Below are 21,832 nucleotides of genomic sequence, written 5' to 3' on the forward strand. Positions count from 1 at the left end.
TGCTGCAGTTGAGTGGTGCTTGGTCAGCTGTGGAGGAGCTAGGCACCTACAAAAGGCACTGCGAGCTCGCTGGGCACAGCCAGGGGGAGTCCCTGGGAGTTATTCCTTGCCCTCTCTAAAGGGGTGGTGTGACACTCGAATCAAGATGCCATTTCCAAGCCAAATGGGAGATTTCCTCTTTGAATAAGGAGTAGCTTTCCTAAGTGTGCATCCTAAAAATCCTGCTGAGCTTCTGTAGGCCAGCAGGCAAAGCAGGTTGGTAGTCACTTGGATTAAACCTCTCCATATTGTAGCTAGAATGGGAACAGTGAGGACAAGGGTTACTTTCCCTGCCTAATCTCGAGTTATTTTAGCGGGGGATGTTAGATAAAATAGTCAATGACTGGCAGGATGATAGAATATGGTTAATTTCAGATTTACTATCTGCCAACACATGCCATTCAATCAGATAAACACAGGATTTCAGCTGTCATCACAATATCTTATGCATACTTAAAAATAGAGCATTTTTTCTCACACTAAGAAGAAATGGAACAGGTTTATATATAGGATGTGTACAGTCAGGAGGCTAGAAATTTTGAAATAGTCTGCTGTTTCCAGAGAGATTCCCTATCTTTAAATTAAGGAATTATATTAGAAGGAGTAGAAATTCTCATTTGCAGAAGTTTTATCATTGTCAGTTGCACTGAATAAATAAAGGGAACACCTTGAGAAGTTGGACTATATAGAATGAGGCAAATGTCTGTAGGATTTACAGCAGAGAATATGAGACTATATAGAGACTCAGAACTCCTCTGCGTGGGAATATCATTCCTCCTCTGCTTTATACATTTCCATCCTTGCTCTTTTGTCTGTTCTGGTTCATATATTGGGCCTGTCACTTCTAGTGCTTGAATATCTGCTCTGCTCACAGGGCGGAGATAGAAGATGACAATCTAGCACCACCCTAGCACTATCTTAATCCAGTTTTCACATTAAATGTAATTTAAGCACTCACTGACTATGGCCTCCCTCCTGAAAACGCCCAACTTAGGTAGAAACATAGAATCATAGAATGATTTGGGTTAGTAGGTACCTTAAAGATCATCTAAACTCTCCTGTAGTTAAAATGTAGCACCTCTGGACAATGATAATTTACATTATGAATTCCTGAGTACAAAGATGAGTATGGCTTTTAGGCTTGAGCATATAACTAATCGAGGTCTTTGTTATACCTTTTGTGAAGAGTAGCTGATGCCACAGTCCAGCATATTTTTAAGGTCTAGCCTGATTTATTTACGAGGGATGCACAGAACAGCTTGGTTCTGTGAGAATCATATGAGCAGACAGCAACAGGCAGTCTTCTTGCTGACAAATCTGCCAACACGCTTCCCTGCTCTGCCCTGCTGCTTTCTCTCCTGCTTACAAGCCTCTTTATTCCTTAACACTAACATAGCCTGTACCTTCAGTCTCATATAGTATCACAGAATCAGTAAGGCTGGAAAAGAGCTCTAAGATCATACTTTGAGTGAAAGTCCAACCTGTGAGTGAATGCCACCGTGCCCACAAAAACCATATCACAAAGTGCCACGTCCACTCATTTTCTGATCATTTGCAGGTATGGTGACTCTGTCACATCACTGAGGATGCTTAACCACTCTGAGTAAAGAAATTTTTTCTAATATCCAATGTGAACTTCCCCTGGTGCAAATTGTCCTATCGCTAGTTGTGAAATTTCCTAACCAGTTTGATCATTCAGGTTTTGTAGTCACCTTTGATTCAGAGATGTCCTTATTAGTAGCTACTGGCACTTTCCAGCTTAATTGGTGTTTGCCTGCTCTCAGCCCCTTCTGTATTCTACTGAGATGCTCCAAAATGGGCTCTGAAATGACATCCGGAGCTGTTCAGCATAACAGTGTCTTTGAAGCCAAGGCTTGGACTTGGCTTCCAAGAGCAGCTCCAGCAAAAAACCAGCATTTTCTACTGAAGATAAGGGAAAGAAGGAATTTTTTGAGAGCGTTCCTCCCACTATTTCCCTGCAGGGGGAAGGCTGATGCTTCTTCTAGCAAGTGCAAAGGCACCCTTGAGTAGTTCTGCTATGACAGATCATCTTATTACCCGTGGAGACACCAGGACAAGATGCTGAATTTCCTGTTGTTTGGGCTTCATCCCTTTCTGATTAAGCTCTTATGAACTTCAGAGAAAAAGATGATTACTGGGTTGCAGGTCCTTCAGCTCAGCTGTGGGAGGGTCTTTTTGCCTTCCTCAGACCCCCTCCAAGCTGGGTTTTGGCTACAGTGACAGTTTGTGCTGGGCAGTGCAAACAGATAACACAAAGAAATTACAAGGCTGAAGTTCAGTGTGGGTGTTTTTTAGCCTAAAAGGCTTTAGAATTCTGTTGTTTTGTTTAGCTTTTTTTTTTTTTTTTTGTGTCTTTTAGAAAAGCTTTTCACATACAGTGATCTCCCAAAGAATTTATTTGAACTCATTGGTGGGTGGTGCATACATTATGGGCTGTGGTTTCATTGATATGCTCAGCCGTGATGAAGTAGATGGCATATTAAATGTTTTATTTACCCCATGTGCTACCTGTCATCTAATCAGCTTTTGTTTTTTGCTGCATTCTGCTTGTATTATAGCGAGAGTGTTTTCATGTAAATTAAAACCACATGAAACCTTTTAGAGCCATTTTAAGATACTAAATGGGTTTGCAAATAGGTTTGTCGGACAAGGATTGGAAAAAGAGCTCTTTGCTTACCCATTTACTCTTTTGTATGCTTATTAGAAACCCCCCATGTGACTCTTTCATCAAACGTTGCATCCCAGCCCTCATCTGGAATGCCAGAAGTCATTTATACTGTGTTCAAGAGCAGTTTGCATAAACAGGAGGCAGTTTACAAAGAATACAGTTGTAAGCTGCGATTGCAAAGGTTATTTTATAAATTACAACACAGATGCGCAATAAAGTCAAAACACGCATCCCTATGATGTTTTCTTATTTGCCTGGAGCATAAAAGTGTATTGGCTTAAAAGTTTCTTTGCCTTTATTGGCTGTTATTACCAATATGGATGATTGCAATGGTTTCACTGTGAATCATTTTGTTTCTTACAGGTGGATCGTATCATCTTCTGTGTCTTTTTGGAGATTGACTACAAAATTTTCAAGAAGAAAATGGGCGAGTTTTTCCCTATAGGTAGGTATAGTAATCAAGTACCATCTGACTTCAAGAAAGGGTGCAGCAAAAAGACAACAGTTGCCATCTTGTCTTCTTTCCAAAGCCAAATATTATAATGAGAACTTTCTTTAAAGATCAGCTGCACGTAGAGGCTCTGATCCTGGACAAATGCAGACATTTAAAATATGTGAACCATCAGAACTACTTGTGATACTGCTTTTGTATGCTCTGTACAGCTAGCTCCTTCATTCTCTGCTGTATCTGTATTTCTTGGTGCTGGCTCTCTTGACTCTTGAGAACAAAATGATTTGCACTAATGTATGTAGCTCCTAGTGTATATTGCTTTTCCATACACTTAGTACACACTTTGCTCTTTCATTAACGATGCTGGTAGGGTTTCTCTGGGTCTGAAAAGATACCACAGGGGTTAGAGCCCAACTGTGTCTGAATGAGGACTTTAAACTTGAGCTGTCCCTGTGCAAGAATGAATGGGAGAAAGATGGCTCTCGCTGGAGCACTTCAGAAATGTTAGCCATTCATCTTACATTTCACACAGGAGGTTGCTTTCTAGAATTTAAGGAAACCTTGTGGATAGTAAATTTGTTAGTCCATCCTCCCCCCCCCATAAGCCTGTGATTTATTTTTATCATACATCATTACAAATCTGTGTTCTGTAATTTTATCAACCCTAAACCTTCTCCCATTTTATTTTGCTTTGCGCTGACATAAGTCCAACTTCGTGTGACAAGATCCAGATTTTAGTATTTTGTTTTATCACCCACTTCAGAAGTGGCAGTTGTTGTTCATGCTGTCTGTCTGTCTAGTGGTAAGGGCCTTGGAGTAATAGGAAGCAGAGCTTTGGTGTATTCTGAGTCTCTATTAATTCTACAGGAATGTGTTGTTACAGTAGCCACACTGGTTTTTATTCCTTTCGCTTTGGCTGGTAGCGTGGAAATTGTGATATTTCTGTCTCATCTCACTAGAACAAAGCTTTTTGTAGATGACTTTGTAACCTCCAGTTTGCAATGATTGACACCTGAAACTTAAAGACCTATTGAATTATTCAGGTAGCACCGAGTGGTGTCTAACTGCTTAATAATATTTTTGTCTGGAGCACACTGAACATGCATTTCAAAGGCTGCATTCAAGTCTAATCCATTCATTATGTGATTTTATTTTTTTGGCAGTGTACCCCAACCCATAGGATAAAGTGGCAGTACCCTACCTACTGTTGCTGGCTCTGTCTCTGCCCTTCAAATTAAGCCAGAGTAGAATACAACATCAGTTTGTCAACAAATCAAGAGTCTTAATGCTCACCTGCATCATTAAGGCCTTTGAAATCATGCTTTAGAGCCTTGTATTGTTGTTATAAATGTAAAACCCACTTGGGCCTGAAAGTTTTAGAGACAAGTAGATTCTTCAGAGTTGAAGCATGACAAGCCCAAAGGCAAAAAGAGAGGAAGGTGGAAGATTTATTTCTTTTTTAGGTTTTTTAAAAACCTGACGTTGTTGAACTCCTGCCTACAGAGAACCTGTGTGGTTGGGTCTCATGTTATAGAAAACCATAATTGCATTCCACCACATTATGTAGATGATCAGCTGTACCATAGTTTTAAAAGTATATTCATTCTCGTGCATGGAAAGGTTTTACAATTTTTTTGCTTGAACTAAAAATGGGATTTTGATGTGTGACTACAGAGAGGTGGTTGTGATGGAGACCATCTAAATCCAGTGTTTTGCAGGCATATGACTATGCAAAAGGTTGATCCAAAGATTACAGCTGTCCAGAGAAAGATGGTTTACTTCTCAGCATCCATAATTTGGTATAGAATGTTAAAAGACCTTAGGACCCAGTTTCATAGACTCCTCATTGCAATTTTCTCAACACTAATGGTTCTGGTTTTGGTATGCCTTAATGTTACTGGTTTCCAGAAGGACCTAAGCACATACTGTCTGATGAGCCATAGCCTTAAAAGGAACCAGTTTAGCATCTAAAACTTTATTCCTGACTCAATGAAGGCTTTGCTGTGGGGAGGTCAGTAGTCAGGGATTCGTGAGGTCTTATTTTATTGTCTTGTATCACCAAGATACAAGTTTGGTGTGCTCTTATAGGAGTCACTTAGATCTTCAACTTGTGAGGAGACAGGGAGAGGCAGGACAGATACATGCTTCCCAAATGACTCTCCTGAAGTGCCCCTGGAGAAATAATCAGTATCCTGGAGGAGTGCCCTAACAATTAATATACAATCTCCGACTTTCTTTGCTGTCTTCAATTGACACTTTTCCACAGAGTACCACCACTTCTACAGATGTCAGCTGAAGTCAGCCCCATCCTAAATGCCACATGGTGAGAACATCAGCTGAAGGTCTGGATGAAGATCACCAGATGACCATTGTTTCTGCTGTTTGCTCACTTTTCTTGAGTCTCTTGTGAATTGCCATCTGCATTTAACAAAGCAGACTTGGACAAGATATCAGCAGACTCTCCCACTGTAGGGCTATCCCATCTCTTTGCAGGACTGGTTTCTTAGTCAAGGAGTTAGCAACTGCCTCTACCTTTGCTAATAAGTTCCTGATATTTACACTTGGAAGAAATTGATGGAACCGGTGGTTTGGTTTTGTTTTTAAGTGAAACTATTAATGTAGTGAAATAAAAGTCTTTAAGGATAGACTTGCCCTAAATTTAAATTGATAGGACACTATCTGAACACTCCCAGGAGATAATAACACTGAGGTATTGCTTTAAGCTTAGAGAAAAAACATCAAGGCATTTTAAAAGTGTGTCTTGCATTCAGAAACATAATGAAATATATCTACTTTAATAGATGTGGACAAAAATGCTTAGAAAGAAGAATATATTCATGGAGTTATATACATAAGTAGTTATGACTTTAAACCCAGTGCATTAATAAATCCAAAAAAGACATGCAAGTGCTTGAGCTAGTCAAGTGATAATGAAATGAAGCTGGAGTTACACCTCGGTGCATTAGAGTAAGTGGAACATAGATACAGGGAAATTGTTCCATTAGTTGAACATATCATTAAGCCTATTTTGCAAGTGGAATGCCAAAGAAATTAGTCAAGTAATAATATTGATATTAAGACAACTGCCAAGAGCCTTGCCATTTGAAACTTTAAATATATAGAGGGAAGAGACAGACTTCGAAGTAATGTCATGTCTTGGGAATGTAGCAAAACTGTGCAGTAACAGAGCAACTGTCACTGTCTCAGCATTTCTGATCTCAGTAATCAGTAACCTGTACAGAACCCAAACCAGAGGCAGCATGCTCCAAAGGGAAGCAGAGAACTGCTTTTCTTTGACTCAGAGAAAGGATCTCATCTCAGTGGTTGTCCAGAAAAGTCCTGGTTTGGCGAGTAAAGAGTTCTGGTCCAGGCAGAATTTTTGTTGAACGTCTGAGGTTTTGCTGAGAAGTTTTTGTATGTTCTGGTAGGAAAAGACTGTTGCAGTAGAAAAACCAATCTTCTTTCCTTAAGATGGATCACTGTTTTAACATATTAGATGCAACAAACAGTTTTGGGTTTTTTTTCTTCTTACAAACTTGAGTCCTATCTCCTTGTGAAATGAGATAGCCCAGCCATTCTCCCTTCAGCTGTGTTGGAACATTCTCTCTGCTTAATCTGAGAGAATGTCTTGCTACATATCTTTCAGGCAAATAAAATATCCATGCCTGCAGTTCTGGCTCAGACGTGTAGTTCTTACATCGCTGGATTCATTGCTACTACTAGTATGAGTGAGCTTTCTGGGAACAGAGCTGATACTCAGACCATTTTTTTTTGTCTTGGAATGCATTGTTTCTTCTAATAGAATTCTACATGAAGCCCAGACACTGGACATTACTTTTATTGCTAAATATATATATATATTTATAAGACTGACCAGGAAATGGTATAAAACCAATCCCCCTTGAAAAGCTAGATTTACCAACATTTACCTTACAGTGATAGCTACTTCTAGGATGCTATTGTAGGAGGAAAATTAAGAGTATTTGTAAACAGTTGCCAGCTGGAGGCAAAGATACCTTTTTTCTTTTTTTCCCTTCTGTATACTGTGTAAACCAAGCTACTTAATATGTCAGACAGATAATCTTGTAAGGACCTTTGGCAAATGCTTTTTTTTCATGGTGGCTGTCGTATATTATAAAAGGTTTATCTTCAATTGTAATGCTTAAAGTATTTCTAAATCTACCACCTGTTATCAGTGGATTGGAGAGGAGAACCATTTTTTCTGAAAATGTTCTTTAGACAAAAATAATGCTATAAGGGGGACCGTCCTGTGAAGCTGCAGCACTCAAGGTTATATTACTTCTTGCTACTTTAAACAGGGTAACAAAATTACTTCACTAAAGCATTGCAAAAATTGTTAGAGAGGGGACAGGTTTGCACTTTTATTACACCAGTTGATAGATGGAAGATACAGACTTTTAGACTTGTGTCCTTTCAGAGCTAATGAAAGGATGCTGAGCCTAAGAGGTTGTTCTTTTTTTTTTTTTGAGCCCTATCAGTTGGTGTTAGGAAAAATACAGAGAAATTGCCTCATCTTGAGAAAACTTCCTCTCCCCTCTATTTCAGGTTATGACATTTAATGCGTTTTCTGCTTTCGTCCTGGTTGATGAAAACACTGTCCCCCCTACCCAAACCATATGGAGAAGAGCTACTGCCTTATATTAATTCTTCTGTTACTTCAGGAGGATGCACAGCATCCTGCTTGTGCATAAATGTGCAAATATATTACAATTGCAGAGGAAATTCATTGTTAAGAGATCTCCCAGGCTTGGAATCAAATTGGAAACTGTCTAAATGGCTGAATGAAGGGCTTTGTATTAAAAAGGCAGATCCCTGCACTAATACGTGAGCGAACTCCTAAACAGGGATTGTAATTTCTGTACTGGTATTGAGAAGCATCTCCCTCTCCACTAACCATGGCAGACTGCACTGGGGCTGGAGCAGTCCTCCCTGTGAGCAAAGGAGTCATAAGTTAGCCCTTAGTAAGTAATCCTGTATCAAATGGGTAATTTGTTTGATAAATTTGGCCTCTCTATTTGCATTTGCAGTGTTCATGAGCCGATTCGTTTCCTTAATTCATCACCTGAATGTATTCCACAAAATATTTTTCATGGGCTTTATTTTATTCTGTGGATAGGTGCCAAGCAGTTTACTGGAAGTGCCTGATCTCCTTTATGGGAGGTTTCACCTGGGCAGTGATTTGCCTCGTAAGTCACAAGGCTCTGGTTTTTCTGATTGGTTCTGGCTGGCGTACAAAGACCACCAGGGCTCAAAGCCCCCTGGAAATGGACCTTAGGGAATAATATTTGGGGGAATTTGATATCACTTTGACCTCCTCCTCCTGATCAGTGAGGGCCATCCTAAAGGTTTTGTTTGCAGCTGCTGTTCCCATTTCCATGGAGGTTTTCCTGCTTCTCATACTCAGAGCTGATTCAGTGCTTTCTCAGGCTGAAAGTACAAGCAGTCAGACCATCATCTTCCTCTCTTCCCTGCTTTCCCTCACAAAGCTTGCAAGGTGCTGTTTGCTGGAAGGAGCCAAATGCATCTCACTTCTCTGACCCTGCAGTTCTGATGGAGCTGCAATCCCTATGCTATTGTATTGGGATGCCCAGGGGACTCTGATTTCTCTGCACTGTGAAACTCTTGTCTTGCCTCTTGTAGGTCTTTCTTGGCTTTTCGGGTGGTGAATCTGCAATGAGACGGTGTATGACCATCGTGTGTATGAAGCCACTGAGAGCATGCCAGGGTACCTCTCAGTATTTATGCATTCACAGCAATCTAACCTGCTCTGGACTCCATGCTAACATTTAATGATTAGAAATCTGAGGAGGAAATCTTGTGTTAAAGGCAGAGATGAGTGAGAATGTTTCAGTGGACAGATGCTGCCACAGCTTGAGCAGGGTATGGATGGGCAGTGGGACCATAACCTACAAAAGTGCTGTTGTAAGGAGCTTTTGCTTTGCTAAACGGAGCCTCCTCTTCTTTGCTCCAGTAGCATTTTGTAGACATTTTCCTTGTCTCCTTTTGTGAGACTGACAACAGAGCCTGCAATCAATCCAGAAGTCTGGGGAAATGGCTGTTTCTATGTATTTGCCCACTGACTCCAAATCCCTGCATTCTAGTTCCTGGGAGACACCTGGATAGGGGCTGCATTGAAACAGCAAAGTGTCAGGTGGATGAGGATGTCCTTGAAGGTGCAGGGGTCATGCAGATGCAAGTACCAGGCTGCTGTGTGTGATAACAGTGTGGGAGAGCACAGGGAAGATGATGAGCATGGTAATTAAAAAGGTGAATACAGAGCAGTTATTTACCATCTCTTGTAACACAAGAAGTTCAAGGTGTCCCAGGAAATGATGAATCAGGATGGAAACAAGCAAAAGGAAGTAGTTTTTCACCCAACACACAGTTAGGATCTAAGAATGTTTGCTATGAGGTGCTATGGAGCCTCTAGGTCTTAAATATAGTTAAAAAGAGGATTAGCTCCACCAGCAAAGGACTGTCCAATGACAGATATTAATCACCATGGCATATGTGTGACCTTAGGCTGAGGGAGAGACTGGTGTAAGGGGAGGGAAGTGTATTGCTGTTGCCTTCTGTACTCGGCCCTTCGCACACGGATGCCTGGCAACAGAAAATGAACAAGCAGAGGCTTTTTCTTGTTAACACCTTCTGCGAATACATCTTTGGTCAGGGATTTTTTCTTCCTGCTCTGTTGCATGTTGTAGTATCTCATGTAAAGGACTCCAAATGCATTTTGTGTTATCATCCAACTTATCCTGTCCTCTCTGGCCACGGACACTGAGTGACTTCAGGTACTCAAGTGCTTCTGTTTTCAAAGAATGCAGTTAAATTTGGGTTTGTTCCATGTGATTGCCTCTGCCTTAGGTTGTTGATGAGATTTTGTTAGAAGCTTGTATTTGGAAATGTATCACCACAAGCAAAATATACCACTTTGTGTGTGACTATTGCATAAGCATCCAATTTAGCACTTGTGTAAACAAAACCTGGTTATTTTCAGTATTTTAGGGCCAAGAGGAAATAAGGAAGTTTTGCAATAGGCTCTTTTTTAAAACCTGATACCTATTTTCCCTAGGAGTGCCTCATTCCTTTTGTGTAAAGTAGAAGCATCTGGGAAATAGAAATCCAAATCTGATCCTGTCTGCAAGCACCATTTCCTGCACTGGAACAAGGTTGTCCAGTTCCCTCACAGTGGGATCAGCAGCTACTGCATAGCCCTTATGTGCAGCTGAGGCTCATATGGGTATATGTATTTTACAGCAGATCAAGTGATATGGTACATAAAAGAGGCCATCTATGTGGTGACAAAATAAAAAAACACCAGTGCCTAACTTCTTAGGAGATTGGTACTAAGGGTTTCTATTTGATATGCCTTCAAAAGCTACAAACACATTTTACATTCCGTGAGGCTCCGGTGTTGTGGGACTGGTGTAACTAAGCAACACGGGAAGGAAAACACCACTAGTGCTACAGTATGTCCAGGATACATGGAGTGTATCAGTGAAAGTTTCTTTATAATTAGACTAAAAAATTTGATTAAACTCACCCAGTGTCAGGTGGAGGCTTATATAGTGCCTGGATTTCATGATTACAGGATACAAATGTTCAGAACCAAAAGAAGTCCTATTTTTTCTTCCAAAGCAAAAGAATCACTTTTTTCCTAAGGGCCTTTTTGTTTTCTTTTTTTATTTCTCCATCTTATGAGCACTGAGGATGAGGGAAAGCTTTATAGAAAATAGAACTTCTGACTAGTAAAGAAGAAAAGAGTCAGGCTTGGGTTTAGTTGATCTCATCGGCCAGACATTTCCAAATCTGCTTTTACTCAGAGAAAACATTGCCTTTTTCTGGGCTATTGTCTGTTACATTCTCCCAGTGGAGAATTGAACTGGAGGAATCAAAACAACCAAAAGAGCTTGTGAGCTCCTAGGTTGTTGCAAGCCTCACATAGATATATTTGGGCTTCATGAAACCTTCTTTTGTTCTTGTGGGGTTTACTGGGCTACGACAACATTGACTCTTAGGTTGAGGAGGACACAGAGCCTGTACACTGTCGTGAAACTCCTTTTAGGTATCAGAAGTGGTTGTCAGCAACCAAAAAGAAGTGATTTTCAACTAGTAGGGATTGTAAACAGACATAAGACACGTGATTGTAAAGCTCGCTAAGGGTATGAAGATGATCATGTAGTCGGGTAGGTAAAGCTTTGGGATAAAGTTTAGGAAAGGTGTGAGAGAGAAATGTGGAGAGTGAGAACCTGCTTGATCTTTTCAGCTGCTGAAAACCTGATGTTTTCATGGTTTAGGTGGTTTGCATCAGGCAAGTACCCTGGCCCACAACACTGCCTGCTCTGAGGCTGGACACAAGAAGCTTTTCAAGACTGACCCAAAATGGGATCCATTTCCTCAGAAGTGTGAGACTGTTGCTCATCTGCTGTTGTTCCAGTGGAAACTGTGCAGGCAGATCATGGAATACCTGCTAGGGAAATGCTTGACAGCAGGAACTTTCCCAGCCAGACTCCTATTTTTTCCATAGCAAATAAGCTCAGGAGGATGGCTGTAGCTCTCAGTACTGAAAGGTTTTTGCGGTTTTTTTTGTTTGTTTGGGGTTTTTTAAGGCAGCATGATCACCAGCTTGTCACTTCAGGCTCCTGTATAGCTCTGCCCATCTCATTGCTCTGTTTGCCAGAGCGTGTTCATAACAAGGCTGCAGAGGGGATTTGGTCCAGTCCCACAGTGCCCTTCCAGCGCTCCCCTGGTTATGGTCAGTACATGGAGCCACGCTTGCAAGGAGGAGCAGACTGAGACACATGGGTTGTCTGGGAACAGGGAAATATCTGGAAGCCAGGAAACAGCAGAAAATGCTGAGAAAAGGAACAAATCCTGAAGGATGAGACTGGGCTGCCGAGGAAAGGTTAGAGGAAGGCAGGGAAGAGCCAGCAGCATGCAGCCTGGGATGCAGGACCTGAATGCAGATGAAGTAGCAGCCTCCTGCAGCGTAGAGCTGGCTCTGGTGTAAGAGCTCCTCAATGCATGCACAGTTAAAAATAAAAGGTGTTTGTGCAGCACTGGCTCTCCGTGTGCTGACATGAAGGAGAATGCAAATGGAAGCGTGAGCAACAAGGAGGAGGCGGTTTAATGGCTTTGGGGATTAGCAGCGGTATTTAGAGCCTTTCACCTCTCTGTTCCTAACATAAATCTTAACACAGATTGATGGTTTTAGCCATCTGGCTTGTGTTTGCTTGTATGTCACGACTAGGGAGACAGAGAAAGAACCTGACCAGCAAGGCAAAAGGAAAAGGAAAAGATCTGACAGAAGAAGGCATCCTCTTCTCCAGTGTCAGTAAGAGCAGATAGGGTGCAATTATTCTATTTCCCAGAGCTCAGCAGGTAACAAGGGAGAGGGCAATGGAAGAGTCACAGGCATCACTTTGGTACATGACCCCACCAGGGAGCCTGTGGCTTGCACAAATGTGTATGCTCTGAGCAACTTGCTCCCAAACGTGAAGCTCTTTGATCTTTAGAGGTATAGTTACCCCAGGTAACTACCCTGGGAGTTAGAGGATGAGTTTCAATCATAGGTTGGCTTTCAACTGTAAATTATTTTGTACTTGAACAGTGGAAACTGTTCTCCCATACATCACCCATCTAATATCTTAAATTTATGTACTGCAGCCCAACTTAGAAGATGGAAAATTTTGTGCTCTCAGCCATATGACACATTTTAGATTAGAAGGTTTCCTTGTGTCCCAAGCCTTCTAAATACCGATGTGACTTTTCTTGGGGATGGGCTGACCTTGCTGTTAGTTGAGTCACTGTCAGTTTTCCTCTCAATCCGGGCTGCAAGGTCTGTCATTCCTTTTCCAGCAAGGTCATCTTGGTAGAGCTTCCCAAAATCCGGAGCTTTAATGGGGAAGCCATGTGGAAAGTCAGCGTTCTGCTTCTCCAACCAGAAGAATAACCAAGAGTGGGAAGATGTGTCTGCAGACTAGAGCCTGTTTTCCTAGTCACTTATTTTTCAAGGGTGAGAGGTACAGAGAATCTCACCTCTGGTCTTTCCAATGGGGGATTTTGGATAAGAAATATTGATAATATGTCTTTAAGGAAGTGTTTGATGCTGTCAAAGATTCACTCTTGAGTTCTTCTGTGGTTTTACTCAATTTTGCTTTGGGATTGACTGGTGCATATTTGATGCATATTCCAAACCAAAGCAAACCTCTAGAAGGTTTCCTCTGGATGGGGTAAGAAAATGTATAGGGAACAAAAAAAAACCCAAACAAACAAAACTAGGTGTAACAAATCTAATTTATAGCAATCTTGGTACTGATTTTGCTTTCTATTAGGCACATAGAGCTTCAGTAAAAAATATTTTTACTTTCTTTTATTTCTTCAGAACCAGTAACCAAGAAACTGCCTGTAAAATCATTTTTTTTGAGAGGGAAGGTGAATGAATTTTGGATATAGACTTCTAAAACACTGGTTTTTGTCTCAAATAATTGGTTTTGGCATAGAGCTCTGTCAGCTAAACATGGTGTTTATCACTTCAGTCAGCCACACCAAGGTCAGGGAAAGAGACTGCTTTCTATTTAACAGGGAAACGCTTCCACCAGATGCATTAATAGTGAGAGAGCAAGAATTATAGACACATGAAGTGGCTGGGGACTGCTGTGTGCCAAAGTGAAACTCAGATTCAGATCTAGATTGGGGTAAATTTTTCAAAGGCATCACAATGACCCAGATATCACGTCACCAAGCAATTCGGAGCCCAACTTCCATTCTCAGAAATGATGTAGTGACTTCACTGCCTTTCAATAAACCTTAGGTTCCTTTTCCCAGAAAAAAACCCCAGCCTTTAATTCACAATTAGTTCACAAAAGCAGTCTTTGCCTCTTCGTAATTATATTGCATAATGACTTCCCTACTTTTTAATAACATCAGATTTCTTGTCTGTGTCCATTATCACCAGCTTAGAAGCTATTCTGTTGCTTTGGGAATTTTGTGTTCCAAGTCACTTACAGAACTATAATTAAGAACTTCCACGGAAGACCAGGTGATATATGTATGTTAAGATATTATATTCTGCTGATTTAATGTCAAGTCTTAGATTAATTTGAAATTTTGTCATGCTGGTTTCATTATAAACGCTTCCATGGAAAGAACATGTTATTGGAAACTGAATAATTAATAATCTCTATGTTAACCAAATGTTTTCTGAGTGGTTTGCTGAAGAATGTCATAACTCCAGTTGAAAATCCTGGCTCCATTGAAGTCAGTGGCAGAATTCTTATGGGCTTTAACAAGAGCTTTCATTTTCTTATCTTAAAAATTACTTGTCAAAATTCCTTAAGGTTTCTGTGTACAAATTTACATTTGTACAGTAGAGGCCTGTGTGCCTTTTTCACCTCCAAAACAGTTGTTTGCAGAATAAGGAAAAAGGAAGTAAGGTGTGCAGTGACTTTTTTCAGTCCTGATCCTTTGGGCCAGACTAAAGTGTATTCAAGAGAAATATAATTTATGTCATTTAGTGGCATTTGGAAGCTCAGCCCTCCAGATCATGAGTTGGAATGAGACTGAAGGGGGAGAAGGATAGATGCAGATCCATCTACTGTAGATTCAAAAACATCCATGAAAATTCTCACGCTCATGATTTTAATGCTTATAGAGAACATAATTCCCAGAGGAGGTCTCTGTTATTAACCAGTTGTTCTGTTCTCATGCTACTTAAAGTTTCAGGCTCTAAATCGTGATGAAAGCAAAGTTTAGTCCTCCTAGCCTGTGTCACAGCATTTGGATCTCAGCAGAGTTTATGGTGTAAATCAGGACCTAAATACTGCTGTTAGTTTCCATTCCCATTGCTCATAATATTGCAAAGCTCCCTTTGGTTCAAATGGTGGTGGGTCATAATATGCACATATGCAAGTTTGAAAGATGTTAAGATTTAGACAAAAATTGTAGGCTTGCTGCACAATTTGCACATGCCCAAAGCAGAGAGGCAAAATGGTTTGGGTTGAAAGGGAAATTAAAGACTATCTGTTTCCAACCCCCTGCTATGGGCAGGGACACCTTCCACTAGACCAGGTTGCTCAGAGCTCCATCCAACCTGGCCTTGAACACTTCCAGGGATGGGGCATCTACAGCTTCTCTGGGCAACCTGTGCCAGGGCCTCACCACCCTCACAGGGAAAAATTTCTTCCTAATATCTAAGTTAAATCTAATTTAAACCTGTCCTCTGTCAGTTTAAAGCATTCCCTCAATAAAAAAGCCCCCCACCAGCTCTATTTGAAGAATATAAATGGAGTCTATATGAATCAAGAACATAGTTGACATAAACTTCTTTGATCAGTAAGCTCTCCATTAGATGATTAAGGCTCTGGAACACTGAATTACCAAGATGTTAACTAAAGCTAATAATTTTTTTTTCCCTTGGCAAAACAACTCGTGGTAGGAAATTATTTTGTTACCAGGATGCAAGTTTTTTGCAAAAGGAATCTGCCTTCTTTATCTGTCAGCTTAATGATTACAAGTGCTCTGTTCCTGGCTAGCCCAAGTTTGGTCTTCGCAGAATCATTTTGGTCTTAAATCAAAGTCCTGTCTGGCAAATTTATAGTAATTCATGATATGATATGACTTCTGGGAAGTTAGTCCTCTTCTTAGCATAGCCAGTTGTTCTAGGGAAACAAAGCAAACTGAAACTTGTCAAGTAAACAAAAAACTCTGCTAGGAAAGGGAATGCAATTTCATTTTGTACGTGTCTTATTTTCAGAATTCTGTAAATTATGCAGAATTTTATTCCCTGTCTTTATTCCCTGCATTTCCTATATCTAGTAGTAACCAGTCTAGTGTAAGACCCTCCTTTTCCCATCCACCTCAGGATTTCACTGCAAAATGTTAAATGGGAGCAGGCGAACTAAGATATGGGCAATTTGAAACGTGGAATATTTCATTCTAGATGTTTGCTGGTATTCTTAGTGACCATTTTCTTTCCATTTTTTTTGACAGATGATGCTAATGAAGAAGGGACTGAACTGAGTGAAGAGACAGGTCAGTAAAGAATATTTTATGCTAAAATATATCTGTCCTCCAAAGCATAAGCCAAACTGAAAAAAATCTGGAAACTAATTGCCTTGGTTGAGATAAGCAGTGCTGATCATCTGTGGCCAATGTTATAACTGTCATCTCTAATTTTTAGCACAAAATTAGAGTAAACCATCCCTGAGAGTAGATAGTCCATGATAAGACTGGCTAAGACTACCTTTTTAATGTCATCATCTGTTATGAGCCTCTGGGTTGCTTTTTATCAATATCTAGTTTGAACATGAATGGGAAATAATTACAATTCTTCAGTTTCTTTGTCTGTAAGAAGGTGTGAATAGAGCAATTCTTGAGTCATTTGCCATTCTGATTAGTGGTCATGATTTGTTTGCAATGGAAACAGTAGCAAAATTCTCCCACAAACTCTAAAATACATTGAACTTGGTTAGACAATATTTCAGAGAGTTTTTTCCTCGTCCTTCTAGTTTGCTGTATAAAACAAGTGTCAGTGTTTAGGGTTTGTGGATGCAGAGAGACTTGAAATGGAAATGACTGTCAGGTATAAGGGGAAGAAAGGGCCAAGGAACAGGAAAAGGAGAGGACAGAGGATTAGGTAACTGCCATGAGGACAAAAACTTCTATTCAGAAGACTTCTGCTAGTTTTTTCTAGAGAGCTTCATCCACTTAATCTTCTTGACCAGGTTTTTTGTAACAGGCTTCCACCACAGCACACCGTGTTACTTTTCCTGCTGACCTCACCTAGAGCTTCTCAGTGAACATCTCTTGTTCCACATGGATTTCTGAGCACTGAAGGACCTCCTTTTATGTGCAGCATGGCTCCCTGTGCTCCTCTGCCTCTCCTTCCAAACCAGCTAGTACCCATCCTTGACAGCACCAGGCATGTGCACCATCCCCCTAGGTGTCTGTGACACTGATCCCATTGTAGTCCAGTGACTGTGCAGGAACATCCAGTTCTCTTTATGAAAAAATATGGGATCAGAAAGGAGAACCACGTGGAGAAAGGCAGAGATACACCAGCCAGAAAACAGAGGTAAAAGCTTTTGAAGCAGTGTGCTGGCTGCTTAAATTGGCAAGATTGTCCTAAAGACAAATGGATTATGATGATTTATGCAACCAGTTAATTAGCTTAGAAATTAGAAATACTTGAAGAATGGTGTGTATGCATAGATGTGAAAACATGGATATACCCGGATAGATATGTGTTATGCTGATGGATTAACACATTCTTTTATGGCTGTTCTGGCCTGTTGATTTTATTACATATAATTATAATTACTTTTTGGTGTCAAGATTACTGGATAGGAACTTTTAGAAATTTTAATACAATTAGTGTAATTGATATAGTTGTACGTACATACATAAAAGTAGAAAAATAAAGGCCGTCCTTATACAGCAAACATTTGCCAAAGATAATCCTACAGTTAAGTTTTCAGCATTCATCTAACATTTCCAAATACATTTTTTATAGTTATCATGGCATGTATACTTTTATAAGTGAATTTATTTTGCATTTTTGCCTTCTTGATTTTATGGAGATTATGCAAATTACATTGGTGGAGACTTTTTTTAAAAAGCGTTTTAAATTAGAATTAAAAAGAAGTACAATTCCACTAATAGCCAGTCTCTTCTTTTTTGCCTTGTATCTTTCACAGCTTCATTAATTTAGGTAAAACTACATAGCCACTCTGGGAAATTACCACTGAATTAAGTCATTTGAGGAAGATATTTCTCTACCTGTCTCTTTCTTTGTGTGTATGAGATAGATGAGATCAAAACTGTCCTCACAGGTCTGCTATGAGCTTTGTCAGCACATCCTTGATTATTTTTTTATCAGTTGGTTATATTTTGGTAATCAGTGCCTTGGCTGTCAGCAATCAATGCCTACATGGCTAAAAATAAGTATCTTTTGTATATCTGCTCCAGTAGTGTTGCAGATATACAAAAGTTGTTCCATTTTGACCTATTTCTGTATGGCCTTTTTAATGATTGTAGGATGTGTTTACTGGAACTATAAATATATACATAATTTCTGCACTGAGGGGGCTTCTCATTTTTATACTCAGATTTTTACCAGTTTGAAGGATATCTGCTTTTTAATGTTCAAAGGGGAAAATAGAGTAGTAACTTCTAGTCACCACTTCAAGATATTAATTGAATAATCATTCTTCATTCCACTTGACTTCATGGGTCATGACTGCAGCAGATGGAGTCAGCAGTTGGCACCAATATTGATGACCCTGGTTTTTTGAGCTGCCCATATCCAATCTGCTTTGAGGCCTTTTCTCCAATTCTTGTGCTTACGGTGAAAAAGAAATATTCGATTCCTGGAGAGCGCATGTTGCAGAGTACATGCATGTGTAGGACCTTTGTCAGAGATTGAAATCTTCTAAATCTTACCTAAATTCCGGTGCCTCCAACTTCCTTTTGGCTGGCTGTTTCTGAGGGCCAATATTAAACCAAGAGAAATCATGGAGAAACACAGAGTCACAAACCCTTTGGAGAATGCAGTTGGATGATGAGGCGGAGGTTACAGAATCAGTTCTAGTTTAAACCTGGTTTCAAGAATTAGAGGAAAAAAAAACTGATCCTGGTTTGGTGACAGCTGAAGGCAGTGGGAATAGGTCCACCGGCTTCAGTGCACACCAGATTAAGCCTTAGGAAAAGAGAATTAACTGGGAGTAAGGAATAACAGATGACCAAATATGTGTATTATTGAGTGATAGATGCATTATGAAAGTAATCTGTCTTGTGTTTCTACCACCCTGAAGTGCAAATATCTCATTACACACAGAAAGGCCTTTCTTTCTATGATTCCTCTTAAAAATAAATAGGGGAATATCTCAATTACATCTGCCAGATAATATCCATTAATATCTACATTAATGCTATCAAATCAACAACCACAAACGATCATTTTAGCAAGTTAATCACATAACGTCACTGCATATATTGGACATACTAGAATAAGACAAACATTTAAAAATAAAAATAATCCAGTCTCTTTAAATATACACACTCAACACCACTCTTTTAATGGCATTTGACTCGTGGGATTTTAACCCATCAGTCTGTTATTCTGGATGCTGTCTTGGAGCAGCTGCTGACTTAATGGCACCATTTAATTCGAAGTGCTCTAATCTTATCATATGTCATGCAGTTGCTGTTAGAATGGTTTGAGTCAGAAGGGCAGATAGAGTAATAGTGGGTACAAACCTGTGCAGTTCTGCATCTCAGCTTTCTTTTGTAAATGATTTCCTGCATAAGCCAAGAGAAGGACCAGATGACTCAGTAATCTTGTCTACCTTTATCTTCAGTGATTTAACACTGCAGAGTCACAATGCTTTAATGTTTTAAGCTCTATTAAGAGGAGATTATTCTAAACTTTAACTTCTGAAGGACTTCGCTTTTATACCCATAGATTCACATATCCATGCCCAGAAGTGTGTGAAATAAACCCTAATACTGCCAGAATTATGGACTGCGTGGGGAAATTACAGAAGCATGTGCTACTTAGGAGTTTCTTACGCCGTAGTATCACATTATTATGCACCGTCATCAGTTAATTCTCTTACTATTAAAAAAAAAAAATAAAAGAAAAAATAAACATGCAGGAAAGAGTTTCAGTTCCCAATCTGTATTCTTCCTCAGCCTGTTCAGCTTCACTCTCTGCCAGGTACCACAAACCTTTTGACCTCAGCTGTATGTCTGTTGCAACACTACTGTCATTTCCCATCAAATAGTTGTTCCTAGTAAATGCCCTGCTGGTTATCCTGTTTCTATCCTGACCATCCTAATTAGCCACCTATGATTACTTACAAGCCACAGCCATCTAGAACAGCAAGAGGAAGGATCTCATTCACACTAATGAGGAAAGCTCTGCTATAATCAGGCTGTATAAATACAGAATTTCTTTATTTGTTCCACTGTGTGCACACTCTTACACCTGGATATTGTCTTTTGGAGGAATAATCTCCATTTTCCTGAGATGAAAATAGCAATCACTTGCAACCAGGCAAATTTGCAAGTTGTGAGGGATTTTGGGAGTAGGTTACTTGCAGACAGACTGTGAGACAAGTGACTTGTTGACACTCTGAATTAGCCTGTAAAGAAGAAACATTTCTCCCAGTGGTAGAGCTCAGAAACCTTTTTGCACAAGTGATCACAATTGGAAAAGCTTTAAATATGATCAGTTCAGACACCTGTCTAGATGTGCTGTTTTTAATCAGAAATTTGCAGACAAAATGCTGTAATATTTGGCTAACTGTTATGAAGGACATACATACAATTGGAGAGCTGAAAGGGTTAAGAGTTGTATTTTGAGCATGATAAAAAGATTTTATTTTGAAGCCCACACAAGTCCTTTTCTGTCTCTGGAATGAGGGATTTCTGCTGAAAAGAAGTGAAATTGTGATTGAAATCTTATTCTCCTGAGATGCTGCCTTTACATCCTTTTGTGAGCATTTTGAAGGTTCTTTATAGAGTGCAAAAAGATCATTTCTTTTGAGATAGTAACAGTTCTGACTTCTCTGAATGCATGCCCTCCTTCCTCTCCTTCTTTGTGCTGTCAATTAAGATGTTGGTTACATTATCTAATGTATTCAGATAGTCCTGAAAGACCAGGCTGGACATTTGCACTTAAACTTGATTGACATTTGACATGTGGGACTGGAGGAAGCTTCACAGATTGGTTGGATGATAAAATTCATCACTAGAGGGGCAAGTGTTGACTGAAGCATTTCTATTGATTCAGTCCCCTGGTGTGAACCATTCTCAACCAAAAGAGAGAACGTAGCAGAAAGTTCAGAGTGGCATTGGAACCAAAGAAGCCATATGTTGGTATGGGCCACTATAAATACTCAAGTTATTTTTTAAAAGAGAGTGTTGGCAGGAATCAGTCTTTACAAGTCCGGTTATTTACAGGATCTCTCTTTTGTATTGAAATTCTTGTTGGCCTCTATCAGCATTGCTCCTGAGGAACCCCCTTAAAGGGTTGACAAAGCATGTCTTTATTTGGCAGCTTTCGCCTGTATTTTTCCCCACGGTATTTCTGGTGGTTACTCTTACATTATCACCACTCCAGAAAGAAATTCCTCTTAGCACTTGAAAACTCCTGTTTTCCTCAAAATATTGTGTTTTAATTTCAAATTTAGATGAGCAAACATGATGACATGACACATGACACGTCCTGTATTAGGTGCTGTCAGGAACACTCCACCACCTGGTACCAAGCCAAACCTCAAAGCTTGTTCTGCTCTGCAGTAACTGGCTTTATTTACCAATTGCTAAGGGTAAATTCATACCATGAGCTGTATGGAGTTGTAGAAAGAAAGAGAAATTCCATTCTAATAGAAATTTGTAAGACCAATGTTCATTTTGGTCTTTCGTTGTTTGTGGGTTTTTTTGCATAATACTCATTACTTAAAATTAAGCAAGCAAGATGGAATTTAATTACTCACATCCAGATCCCCATTTTGGAATTTTTATTGACATTTTGAGCTACCCTGCCACCTTCCCAATCCGTAGTTCTTCTGGGTTTTTTGAGCATAAGTACAGAATAACCAGTTTCTCAGGAGGGCAGGCAGGATGAT

General features: G+C 39.9%; 1 protein-coding gene across 2 annotated transcripts in view; it reads left to right on the forward strand.

Moving 5' to 3' along the window:
• MACROD2 (mono-ADP ribosylhydrolase 2) overlaps window positions 1-21,832 on the forward strand; it is an 842,329-nt gene that overhangs the window by 751,184 nt on the left and 69,313 nt on the right. For both annotated transcript variants that reach the window (XM_039389846.1, XM_027726087.2), the window contains exons 9-10: window positions 3,092-3,173; window positions 16,191-16,232. In XM_039389846.1, coding sequence (XP_039245780.1) covers window positions 3,092-3,173; window positions 16,191-16,232 — 124 coding nt within the window. The remainder of the gene's footprint in view (window positions 1-3,091; window positions 3,174-16,190; window positions 16,233-21,832) is intronic.

The sequence above is a fragment of the Pipra filicauda genome, unplaced genomic scaffold, assembly GCF_003945595.2.
Source record: "Pipra filicauda isolate LSUMZ 115617 unplaced genomic scaffold, ASM394559v2 scaffold77_size3566232_pilon, whole genome shotgun sequence".
Taxonomy (NCBI): Eukaryota; Metazoa; Chordata; class Aves; order Passeriformes; family Pipridae; genus Pipra; species Pipra filicauda.